Source organism: Tetrao urogallus, assembly GCF_951394365.1.
Source record: "Tetrao urogallus genome assembly, chromosome: 9".
Classification (NCBI taxonomy): domain Eukaryota; kingdom Metazoa; phylum Chordata; class Aves; order Galliformes; family Phasianidae; genus Tetrao; species Tetrao urogallus.
In genome coordinates, this window is record NC_136822.1 from 19,185,306 (window position 1) to 19,198,081 (window position 12,776).

Here is a 12,776-nt window from a genome sequence, read left to right on the forward strand (position 1 = left end):
TACCTGACATACTGCATGAGGAAACGGCACAGAAGTAAGGGCATCTGGACTGTAGCTGTTCATAAACGTGCAGCTATTTCTGCCCAGTGTTCTATTTAGCTGAGGTTCGTTTGTTGCAAATCCAGGCAGACCCACCCAAGTCCTTCCAGCTTAACAAGGAGTGCTGATAAAACCTGCAAAGGAAAAGAATTAAATAAAGGATTGGACAGAGCTGAGTGAAACACAGCAAAACCTCTGCATCAGCCCATGCCTCAGAGATGCTGTGCACTTTGGTTAGAGGAGCTATTCCCCCCATGGCTAAAATGCTGGCACACAGGAACGTGGCTCTGAAGCAGCCAAACCCAGCTCTTATCCTCACCTTGAAGATGCACATTTGCTCAAGAGTGGCAACCGTTTTTCACTATCAATATGCTTAGCCAGAACACACATCCTTTCAGCTTGCGGTTGCTCAAGGTAAGGATCAGTGCAATTCAAACTGCAATCAACCAAAACGTGAAACAAATGCTGTATTTTATTTAATAAACTCCAGCAAGACAAGGCCACCTGGTAGACACAGTGTAATTTGTTTAGGATGTAAAGACTGAAAAAATAATTGTTTTGGCTCCAAGGCAGTAATAATCATAACAAATTTCTTCATGAACAGGAAGGAAACTGTCATGCTAAAACTCATATTAAAGAAACAATATTTCTTTTTTCTATATATCAGTATGCAGAGATTGTCAATTCTTGTTGTTTTTGCTCAAAGTCTTCACACGTCACCAGGAGGTCATTTCTCCTTGCCTGGGAACTACGAAGCCTGCTAAAAAGAAGAGAAAGAGAAGGAAAGAAAAGGAAAGTGTCTGAACAGTGCCTGGAAATATGACTGAAGACGAAAAAGCAGGAGCTAGTTCATGCTCATGGAGACAATCTTATGATTGGGAAGAGGCTCAGGCAGCAGCATTTTGAAGTATTCAGAGAGGTGGCCTGCTGTGCTCCAGCTCCTCGTGGTTGCCCAGGAGCATTTTTGGTGTTGGCTGGGCACTTGGATGGTTTCAGGTTCCTGCTGTGTATGGGATGATACACCTTGGGACAACACCTCTTCCTTTGCTGCTTCAGCTCAAACACACATTGTGAGACCTTTTCTCTTTCTTGCAGCTGGGTCGCCATCACTGGAGAACCGGCGATGAGGCTGCAGCCCTGAGCACGGATTCAGCCTGGGACACCCAAGCCCAGCAGCAGCCATGAGCGGCCTTCTGTCACGCCTGGACCCACGGCGGGTGCCATGGGGGGCTGCAGGCCATGCCCTGCGCTCCCGCGTCCTGCGCACCAAGCCTGTGGAGTCAATGCTGGAGGGCACGGGGACAGCAGGAGGCCAGGGCGCACGGCTGGCCAAGGTCCTCACCACGCTCGACCTCATCTCCCTTGGTGTTGGCAGCTGCGTGGGCACAGGTATGTACGTGGTGTCCGGCCTGGTGGCCAAGGAGATGGCAGGGCCTGGCGTCATCGTGTCCTTCATCATCGCTGCCGTCGCCTCCATCTTGTCAGGTGAGCCTTTCCAGTGGGTTTTGAGTGAGGTCTCAGGCACACTGTCGCTAGCTTCACGGCTGGACAATGTGCCAATAATCAGTGCTGGTTTCGTGACATTGGGGTCACATCCATGAGGTGATGGCACTCAGGATACACACAGCACAGAGGGGCAATGACGTCTCCTTACACTGAAAGCCTCTTTTGCACTGAGGTTCCCCACTGGCATGAGGTGCCCAGCTACGAGGAGCCAGCAGGACAGTGCCATCCTGCATGTGGGGCCAAGCCCAGCGACTCCTCTGCTACCTTTAGAGCTGCTGTTATTGGCTCCTGTTCACTCAGGATCGCCCTTTTAATTTCCAACAAAACAAAGCAAACAAAGCTATGTGCAGAGAGGGAGGAATTATATATTTTAGTGAAAAGTCAGAGAGTTCCATTGCCTCCTCTGAACCCAGCTGAGCATATGGCCTGAGCTGCGGTTTCCACATAAGCCAGTACTGCTGGCATTTGTCCTTTCCAGATCAGCGCTAACGTGATGATGCCATGTCCCCGCTCTCCCTGCTCGCAGGACTTTGCATGCTGTGTCAGTCTGGCAATCCAGCTTGCGTGTGTGGGCTGGGCAAGGAAACCTGACTCAGTGACAGAGGACTTCAATACGGGATGGGAAGGACCCGACTCTACTTTTCAAGTCCTCAGATCATTGCGCTTTCCCCATTTCCCACAGCCCATTTTGTGACGCAAACCAAATGCAGTGGAGCAACCTGGGTGGGTCCGCTCTGAGAAAACACGTTGTCCCCAAAAAGAGCCTTTTTCCCCCAAGCCGTGAGCCCTGCCCCACAGCAGGAAGCTCCTGCCGGCCCCACAGCCCTGCCGCTCCCAGCCCTGCTTTCATCTCCCCCCTGCTTGTGCAGCCCTGGGAAAGTGTTTTCCCAAGGATGCGGTGTTTTCATTATCTCCTTGGCCACTTCCTTGCTTCATCATTGACACTGCTGTTGTTTGTAACAGCAGTGCATTTCTGGCAGGTGAAACCCAGTAAAGGCTGGGAGCCAGATGGGCTGCAGTGGGGATTTCAGCTCTCACTTCACATCCGTGCATGGATGGATTTTAAGGAGCTGCTTTGGCTCGCAGCTCAGGCAGATATCCAGATCACCTGTGCTCACCCTCGGTCATCAAGTCAGAGCCCATTACCTGCAAATTATCCCAGGGTTTTTGGCTGAAAATGCTCCTTCCAGAATGCCTTGCAGATTGCTGGTGCTGAGAGGGGCTGTAATGCTCAGATGTGGCTGAGGAGGGATGGGGCCATCAGCAGCAGGGGTTCATAGAAGTCAGGATTTCTTCTGCATCAAAAGGGGAAATAACCCCTGCAAAGAAGAGGTGGAACTTAGCACTGTTGCAAGGTCCCAGTTTCACAGAAATTTGGGAATCATTCTCGGAAATGGGAGTGCCTGAGTTTGATGGCACTGTGGGTTTGTCACAGCACTATGCACAGAGTAACATTCAGTTATGCAGCTTTGTTATCACTATTACACTACAGATAGAGCTGAGATCACTAAGATAAAATCTACGTCCTAATACGTTATATCATCTCCCTTTTTAAGCAGTGCATACAGAGGGAAGTGCTGTGAACTCCACTTCTGCTGGAGGACCTGTAGCACTGTGAATTAAAATGCCCTGATTAATGCCACCTGCTATTAACTCAATGTCAGCAATCAGGGATGTGCGCAGGTCTTGCATCTCTCATCCCCTGGGCTGCTACTACATGCCATGATAAAAATTGGTTGTTTTCTTAACATACACTGAAATCTAAAGCAGATACACCCTATAGGTTGCAATATCCAATGTATAGTGAAAGACTACTATTTTGGGATTCCTGTTGAGTAATTGAAAAATCAAACATTTAATACACATAAAAGACTCTGCTCTGCCATTATCGCTCTGCATCAATATCAATCCTCTTTAAGCCTTATCTTCTTGTTGGCTAAAAGTAGAGCTGCCAAGAAAGATTATATGATTTTTACAGCTATCAAAGACAGAAACCAGATACTTGTCCCCACCAGAGCACCTGTTTCATAAATCATTCAGGCCTGCAGCTATCTGTGAGTGCCTTACCTTTGCAGAATGCATGCATTTTTAATCAGCTCTGAACAATGACGGTGTGGGGCTGGATGATCGGGACGTCTTGTTGCTCTCATAGCTGGGCCAGCTCTATAGAAATCCAGTTTGGAAGAGTTGCATTGAAAACCACAGCCAGGGACAAGGACCCCACCTCGTGGGGTGGGTGGTCCTGCCAGTACTTACCCTGACCAACACCCTGGGAATTTCTGATTCCATCCATGACTACTAAATAAAACCTGATGGTTGTTTCAAGACAGTGGTGTGTTAGGATCGGGATTTTATTGAAAAATACCCTGACGTAGTAAGTCTGGAAAGTATTAAATCCCACTGAAATCTCCTCCCAGGCAGTTCCAGTTACACACTTTTCACCTTTCTTCCCTCCTTTACAAAGACAGTTTTGCAGTTACTCCTCAGAATGAAATGTACAAGCAATATTTAAGTGTTAAAATAACATAGTTATTTCTGTGAGATGGCTTCAGAATCATCTGGCACGGGTAGAGTGAGAGCAGGATGATCAGGGCAGCGCTCATGCCTGCATCTGCATTGTAGTGACCCAGAATAGGCACACAACATCTCAGGAGAAAATGGCTCAGGACACATTAGCATCCCTATCAGATGAAGAGGAAACTTCTGTCACCATCAAAGTTACTGTATGGAAACTGGGCCATCACGACCACAGCACCACACTGCCCACTGCTGCTGTCTGTGGATGAATTTCAGCATATTTTTTTCATTCCAAACAGGCGTTTGCTACGCTGAGTTTGGTGTGCGGGTCCCCAAGACCACGGGCTCTGCCTACACCTACAGCTACGTGACAGTGGGGGAATTTGTGGCATTCTTCATTGGCTGGAACCTCATCCTGGAGTACCTGATTGGCACGGCCGCGGGTGCCAGCGCCCTCAGCAGCATGTTTGACTCACTGGCCAACCACACCATCAGCCGCTGGATGATCAGCAGCGTCGGGACGCTGAACGGGCTGGGTGAGAATCGGGCTGGAGACATGTGCATCTTGTTATGCAGAGCTTCATCCGTTAATTAGGGCCTGAAATGTCATTGGAAGCTCATCAGGCATGGATATTAGGCTTCATTCGTTATTTACCACCCATTGGCCCCTGGTGCTTTGCATCCGGTTCAGAGTCTGGGTTCTAGGTGCAGGGATATACGATCCCATTACTTTGAGCCTCTCTGGACCAAACCAGCGTTTAGAAGATCAGAACCCCAGAAAAAACGTATCAGAGGGTAACAGTAGTACAGGAACACTGCTCAGCCCCATTAAAACTCACACACAAATTTTAGGGAGAGCCTACAGTACTGACATGTGGAAGCTCAGTGCTGTGATGGTTCTGTGTGACCAGCAACAGCCCACGGCTCCTATCAGTAACAACAGTGAGTGGTCTTGTAGCTGTGTTGTGAAAATTTGGTGTTTGATTGACTTCTAATTAGTGCTTAGCAGATATGCATGATGCAAACTAGGATATAATCATTTGTTTTCTGCTCTCCAAAAACTCCTGACAGTGTCTTGAGGCATCAGGATTTATCACCTCAATAAAAGAGCTTTACTTTGCAGTGGCATGGTCACCTGGAAACCAGCTTTGCAATGAGAATGAGGAGTACTGCAAAACTTCAGGATCTGAAAAGCGCTGAAAGTCATAGAGTCATAGAATCTTGTGTGTGGGAAGGGTCGTCTAGCCTAGCTACGGACAAACAGTTACGCACCTCTTTTCTCTTACCCAGGGAAAGGAGAGGAGTCATACCCTGACCTTCTTGCTCTAGTCATCGCCATCATTGTCACCATCATCGTGGCCATGGGTGTGAAGAACTCAGTGGGACTGAACAACGTGCTCAATGTGATTAACCTGATAGTCTGGGTCTTCATTATGATTGCCGGGCTCTTCTTCATCAAAAGCGACAACTGGTCTGAAGGGCAGTTCCTGCCGTTCGGATGGCCGGGGGTAAGTCCTGTGTGCCACCCCCACCACGTGCTCAGCTTTGCTTCTGGTGTGCAGCCCCTGCTTGCACTTCGCTCCTCAGGTCCTAGCCCTGCTCAGCCCACCCAGCTTTGGCCAGAAGCCTCTAGCTCCCAGCTTGGGCCCATCCCTCCTTGCTCTTCCAAACCAGAGGCACACGGTGATGCTTTGCCTGTATCTCCTGCCACTCTTAGAATAAACTCAGTCCTTTTCCTAGATGCCCTCTTGGAGAGCCAAATAGCATGTGAAAGCATACACCAGGAAATGTCATTTGTCATCAGGCTCACAGCAGCAAAACGCGGTGGCAGTCCAAGGAAGGGCTCAGGAGGATCCAGCCCATCCCCTGCAGAGGGGGAGATACTTATGTTGGCTGCTTTTCAATAACAATGTTCTCGAGCATTTGTTTTGAGCACTTCATAATGCCACCTGCCAGTGCTTATTTTACGGATGCTCCCTCAAAACTTACTGAGAATTTGGACATATTTGGCTTTTTTAGCTTGCTTGCACTGGTTTTTATCCAAAGATGAACAGAGACTGAAAATATCTCAGCTGGCCTAAGCCCAAGATAACTTCTCAGATTTACACTGCTCGACTCCATAGGGATTTTGTGGGGAAAAATAAGCAAGAAAGTAAAGTAAACCAAAAATCTTGATTGCTGAAAGGATCCCAAGCTGACATGCCGCCCCTTCACCTTTGTAAATCAGCATTTCTCTTCTTCAGCATGGCAGTGAGGAGCAGTGCTCAGGCCCTGTTAAGAACAGAGGTCAGATTTACTTTTGGATGATACCTGTCTTTTCCTGCTATAAAATAGGAAAGAAAAAAGAGTGCCAAAAATAAGTGTTTCATTCCAACTCAATCCTCCAAATCTCTCTTGGTAAAAGTACATGGTTTTAAAAGATACATTATCCAAAACACATGAAAAACAATAGGGTCTTCCTATGGTTTTCAGGTGGCTGTTTCTCTCTGAAATCATTTGTAGAAGTTAATCCACCACAGCACAAGCTCGAGATCCCCAGAAGCACAGAGATACCTTGAAAAGTGAATTACAGACTGTCCCCTGAAAGAGGTGAATTTTCCTGTGTGCTCCATCACTAAAGAACTGAGATAGATGTGATGGACATACAACATCCACCTAGCCAGAAGTATGCAAGGGCTTTGCAACTACAAATTAGCTCTCTCCTTACAGCTACACAGTCTTTAGCCAGCTTCAGTGTTTGTTTCTTATAAACATGCTAATATTGTACATGAAGAAAGAACATAATAAAGTAACTAGCAGTACAAATAATTCCCCTTTCAAGTATTCCAACCTGTCTGCAGCTTCCAAGCAAAGCAAAGGTTGTTTGGAGAGTGGTGCATGTCTGACTGCCCATGCTCTGTTCTGCTTCCTCTGCTAGCAGATCTTGCTGCCTGATGAGAATTCCTGCTAACACGAAACATATGAACATGTTGGGGACGGGGAGTCAGCCAATCCCTCAGGATTCATAGTGTTTTCAGTGCCCCCAAGCAACCCTAATCCCACTCCCCAGTGAAAGTAAAATAAGCACAAAATGGTTTTGCATGATCACTTGTTCCCAATTGGGCGCCAGCCACCCTCATGGCACTGAGACAGTGGGTCCTCTGTGCAGGTGCTCAAAGGGGCTGCGACGTGTTTCTATGCCTTCATTGGCTTCGACATCATTGCTACCACAGGAGAAGAAGCAAAGAGCCCCAACACCTCCATCCCCTACGCCATCACAGCCTCACTCGTTGCGTGCTTGACAGCATACGTGTCCGTAAGTACCTGCTGTGTGTGTGTATATGAATACATGTCCATACGTACTAGCTATATGAGTACAGCCATCCACTGGGGGTCTGCAAGAGGTTGAAACAAGTACAATTGTGTGGGACAGGACACACATGGATGGCCACAGCCTGTCCAGTCTCTCTGCACCCAGTAAATGCATGTCTATACTCAGGAATTTCAGGTCCCTTGTTGCCTTAGGGTGGCAGAGCCCAAGGTAGCAGAGCCCCTGGATTATCCACTCCACAGTAAATCACACAGCCCAAACATCTGCATTTCACATCTTCTCTGCAGGAGATGTAAGGATACAGTTCTAATTAGACTCAATTTTTTTTCGTGTTTCCCACCCTTGGGAAGCAGCCCCTGTCACTGCAAGCTCAGGACTGCTGCTGACCCTCTGTCCTACTCATCTTACCTTCCCCAGGTAAGCATCATCCTCACACTGATGGTGCCATATGATGCCATCGACACTGAGTCCCCACTGATGGAAATGTTCGTGGCACGTGGCTTCTATGCAGCCAAGTTCATCGTTGCCATTGGGTCTGTGGCCGGCCTGACTGTCAGCTTGCTGGGCTCTCTATTCCCAATGCCAAGAGTCATCTACGCCATGGCTGGCGATGGGCTACTCTTCAGGTCAGTCATACATACATTAGCATTTGGCTTTCTCCTTTGCCTTTCCAGCCAGGTATGGGCTATTACAACAGGCAGCCACTGCGAACTGCAATTTTAACCCTCTACAACTCTTTTCTTGTCGCAGGTTTTTGTCCCACGTCAGCTCTTATACAGAAACGCCGGTAGTAGCTTGTATAGTCTCTGGGTTTCTTGCGGCACTGCTCTCCTTGCTGGTCAGCCTGCGGGACCTGATAGAGATGATGTCCATTGGCACGCTGCTCGCCTACACACTGGTGTCTGTCTGTGTCCTGCTCCTCCGGTACCAGCCCGAGAGTGACATTGATGGCTTTGTCAAGTTCCTCTCTGAGGAGCACACCAAAAAGAAAGAGGGCATCCTGGCTGACTGTGAGAAGGAAGCTTGCTCCCCAGGCAGCGAAGGAGAGGAGTTCACAGGCCCACCAACCAACACGTGTGGGGCAAAAAACCTTCCATCGCTGGGGGACAACGAAATGCTCATTGGGAAATCTGATAAATCCACCTACAACGTGAATCACCCCAATTACGGCACAGTCGACATGACTTCAGGGATCGAGGCGGACGAGTCTGAGAACATCTACCTCATCAAGCTGAAGAAGCTGATCGGCCCTCGCTACTACACCATGCGGATCCACCTGGGGCTGCCGGGGAAGATGGATCGGCCCACGGCAGCCACCGGCCACACGGTCACCACCTGCGTGCTCCTGCTCTTCGTCCTGATGTTCATCTTCTGCTCCTTCATTATTTTTGGGTCAGACTACATCTCTGAGCAGAGCTGGTGGGCCGTTCTCCTTGTTGTGCTGATGATCCTGCTCATCATCGTGCTGGTGTTTGTCATCTTGCAGCAGCCAGAGAACCCCAAGAAGCTGCCCTACATGGCACCCTGCCTTCCGTTCGTCCCCGCGTTCGCCATGCTGGTGAATATCTATCTCATGCTGAAGCTCTCCACAGTCACGTGGATCCGATTTGCTGTCTGGTGTTTTGTGGGTGAGTCCCAGATTATTTTATTACTGACCCTGTTTTCAAAGAGTGGTAATAGCAACGTCACCAATTAGTGCTTAGGCTAATGCTTTTTCAGCTGCAATGCCCAGTCCCTTGCATTTGCTCCTCATAATGCTGGAGTTCTTAGAAATCTGTTAATCAAGCCCCCAGACTGCAGCTAACTCAAGAATTACACCTCCAGAAAAATGTCAGTTTGATGGAAGCAAACTTCTTCATGCAAAGGTGACTGTTTTGATGAGTCTTCTGATGGAAAGTAGGTGGGTTTCCTGCAGAAATCTGCCTGCTTTCTTGCTATTTCACCCACTTGAGCTCTTTCAGCAGCCCACACCAAGATTTCAGCACCACATTTCTAAAATGCAAAGCTGTCCAGCCCTAACTGGAAGGGGCAATGCCAAGGGGCTGCAGGCTCCAACTCCTGTTCTTGGCCTGAACCCTTCACTTTATGGCAGGGGGCTTTCAGAACATGTAGGCTCTGTTGTGAATAATTGGGCCAAATTTAGTCTTCCCAGCACATATCCAGCAGCCTGATATGCCCATGATTTCCTTTGCTTTATATTTCTTTTCCCATACCTAAGAGAGAAAGTGTAGCTCTCATAGCTCCTCCTGAAGGCTCCCAGCCACAGACCACAGAGAACCAAAGCAACAAGGAATATCAGAACCAAGGAGAGACACAGCAGCCATAAGAGCAAACACGGATATTGCAACAGCCCACTGGAACCCCAGCTGCAGACAGGAGACCCTGAGCTTTGGTGCCAACACCCAAAACAGCCGTTTCTAGCTGAGCACCCCAGCAGATGCTCTTCCTGTCGGGAAGGTGTGAAAGTGGATTGTTGCAAACGTTGGAGGCAGCAGCTGCCTCCTATAAGGAAAAAGTTTGGTCATAGTACTAACAGACCTTGAATCTCCCTTCACTATCACAGAACAGTTCCACAGTTACCAGCCCTCAGAGGGAGATTGCTACCAGCTTTCCTCCTCCATGTTGCCATATCCTCTCTTGTTTCAGAGTAAGGATGGGAGAGGCAGGCAGCTCTCACACATAATTCCTGAAGCCCCACAGCAAAGCTCCATCGCTGAGCACCTCTGAGTCCTAAACTGCGCTACTGAGGAGCCATGCACAGCCCTTAGGCTAGAAAAGAGGTGCTCAGAGTTTTTCTAGCTCACTCAGCCAATAAGAGAAGGAGCAAATCAAGGGAAAGACCCACACCTGTTCTTTAGAAGGAAAGTGGCTTCAGAGCATCAAATCAGTCTGCTGTGATTAACCCTTGCACCTGTGTGCGCATCTAACACCTTGTCAGGTGCCAGCAATGATAACAAGGTCACCCTGCTGATGTGTGCCAGACCCTGGGCACACAGGGCTGTGGGTACTGACAGGAGACATACTGAGAGCATAAGAAAATTCCAGAGGGAAAAGGAAGGCTGGGAGGCTGCTGGATTGGAAACGTGGGCTTCTAACATAGGAGGCCAGGTTAGGTCTGTTGGGAACTTCTTTCCCACCAAGGCTGCAGATGGCACAGTCACACGGTTAAGCAGCCGTCCCAGCTGATGTTTTAAACACAGAGCTCCCCGGTCACACACTGACAACGTTTGGTTGTCAAACTGCTGGTTTGAAGACCAGACATCAGTGAAAACATGCATTCGCTTAAAAATAAAAGCAAAAAAATATTTACTCAGATTAAGCCCTCACCAGCTCGAGCCAACTGGCACGGAACAGGAGGGGGTGGGATGGAGGAGGCTGGATGCTGGCACGGGCTGTGGGGACAGGTGTGGCTTTGAGGGGAACGATGGTGCAGCATTGTCCTCCCCAACAACCTCTCACTCTCACTCACCCCAGGTCTGCTCATTTACTTTGGCTACGGGATGTGGAACAGCACGCTGGAGATCAGTGCCCGCGAGGAGGCCCTCCACCAGAGCACCTACCAGCGCTATGATGCGGACGTTGACCCTTTCTCAGTGGACGACGGCTTCTCCTACGCCACCGAGGGTGAGAGCTACCCAGACTGGGGCCCTCCCGAGGACAAGGGCTTCTCATACCAGCAAATGGCAGGAGCAAAGGAAAGCCATCGGACGAGTAGCAGATCGAAAAGCAAGGGCAGGCACAAACCGTCCTCAGAGGCCCTCATCGCCAACGACGAGTTGGACTACTCACCTGAGTAGTGGGGCGAGCAGGGGGACGCCGTGCTGCCAGCCAGCCAGGAAGGGCCTGCGGCTTCCCTGCCCCGTCCTGTCCTCCACCACCACCCCCTCACCTCTGGTCCTCGGGTCACACGCCGCGACCGCTGCCGACCCCAAACCAAACCCACCCGAGGGCTTTGCCAGCTGAGTCCCAGCCAGGGAATGCTGGAGCCCTGGTACCTGCCGAGCCCCACTTGGCGCCCAGTGGGAGATGTGCCAAACTGAGGGGGCTCTGAGAGGTGGAATGATCCACGTGGGGGGACGAGATGGGTTTCCCTCGGGAAATAGTCACCCTGTGGCCACTCCTATGTGTTTGGCACTTTCTTAGCACGTGTGCTTTTTCCTCTAACCACCCAGCAGTAATAGCTTAACCAGAGGGACAGGCAGGTAGGACATGAAAGTGAACCAGCTTCATCCAAGGGGGTGGCTCAGCTCGGTTGGCCCCATCACTTGGCGTTTTCATGGCTGTTCCAGCACTAAGTGTATGCAACAAGGCCACGCCATGATGGTCCCCAGCCCTGAATCCAAAAGTCGTAAATACCAGGATTCGGTGTTAGACCATGTCTTGCACTGCTCTAGACAGTCTCAAACAAAACCTGAAATCCTGGCATAGTCAAGCATCCTGAATCTGAGCTTGGCCTCATTTCAGATCACACCTGACCTAGACTTATGCAAGCAGTCAGCAAACCCCACACAGTGTCCCTGAGATTGAACTGGATGCTGTTCCCACCACTTTGTCTTTCCCCAAACAGCCAGCCCATTGTCTGAGAACTGTTGTGGGCAAATCCCAGCACTCATTCTGGCCTCCATGCTATTTCTAACCTTGGCTTGGTGGATAATGTGTGAAAAGATACAAAGATGCTGCTTGTTCTAGAGACACTTCTAATGTGAAACCGAAAGGAGTGACAGGGAGGGCTTCAGGATGGGAGGGTTTGGTAAAAGGACCCGTTAAGCTTCACTCTGGACCCTCTCCTGCTGCCCAACCTTGCTACACTTCCACAAGCAGCAACCCAAGAGCATCCCACCCAAAAGCCTCCACGATGCACATAAGCTCTACCAATCCACTTGGGGATCTGTCCTACACGCCTATCCCCAGCGGTGCTGAAGCCCTCATGATGCTCACTTGTGCCCCGCTGCTCCCCTGAAGGATGCTTTTGAGATACCCAGGACAGATGGCACCTGGCAGGTCTGGCTTTATGTTTTCAGGGAGAAAGATTGTTGCTGTTTTCCTACCAGCTCTCAAACTAAACCATGGGGTGGTCATCCTCGTCCCACTACCGCACGGTATTTAGGCATCTGCTGGGTAACAAACATGTGCCCAAGTACCCTGCTGATTCGAAGCCTGTTGTTCCTTTTGCAGCCTTAATCTCTTGCTACAGAGCAGTTTGCAGTACCAGTGTGTGTCGTTGTGTCCACCTGAGTATCATTTGGCAAGAGCCTGCTCCCTTGCTCTTTGGCGTCTAGGCACCTGTCATTGTATCAGCGTGTTGAGCGGGGGCCTGGGGCTGCTGTGGTTCTCCTGCAGCCATCCACCATTCCTCGTTCCTTCTCCATCTTTTCCCATCCCTTCTCCATCCCTTGCCCTTCCC

The 12,776-nt window shown here is 49.6% G+C and overlaps 1 protein-coding gene across 1 annotated transcript; it reads left to right on the forward strand.

Moving 5' to 3' along the window:
- Nucleotides 1-1,220: 1,220 nt before the first annotated feature.
- On the forward strand, nt 1,221-11,169 carry SLC7A14 (solute carrier family 7 member 14; the record flags this gene model as incomplete). Its single annotated transcript, XM_079539578.1, has 7 exons — nt 1,221-1,524; nt 4,362-4,598; nt 5,353-5,570; nt 7,211-7,357; nt 7,790-7,998; nt 8,123-9,000; nt 10,847-11,169. The coding sequence occupies 7 exons, from the start codon at nt 1,221-1,223 to the stop codon at nt 11,167-11,169; spliced, it is 2,316 nt and encodes a 771-aa protein (XP_079395704.1).
- Between the last annotated feature and the right edge of the window lie 1,607 nt (nt 11,170-12,776).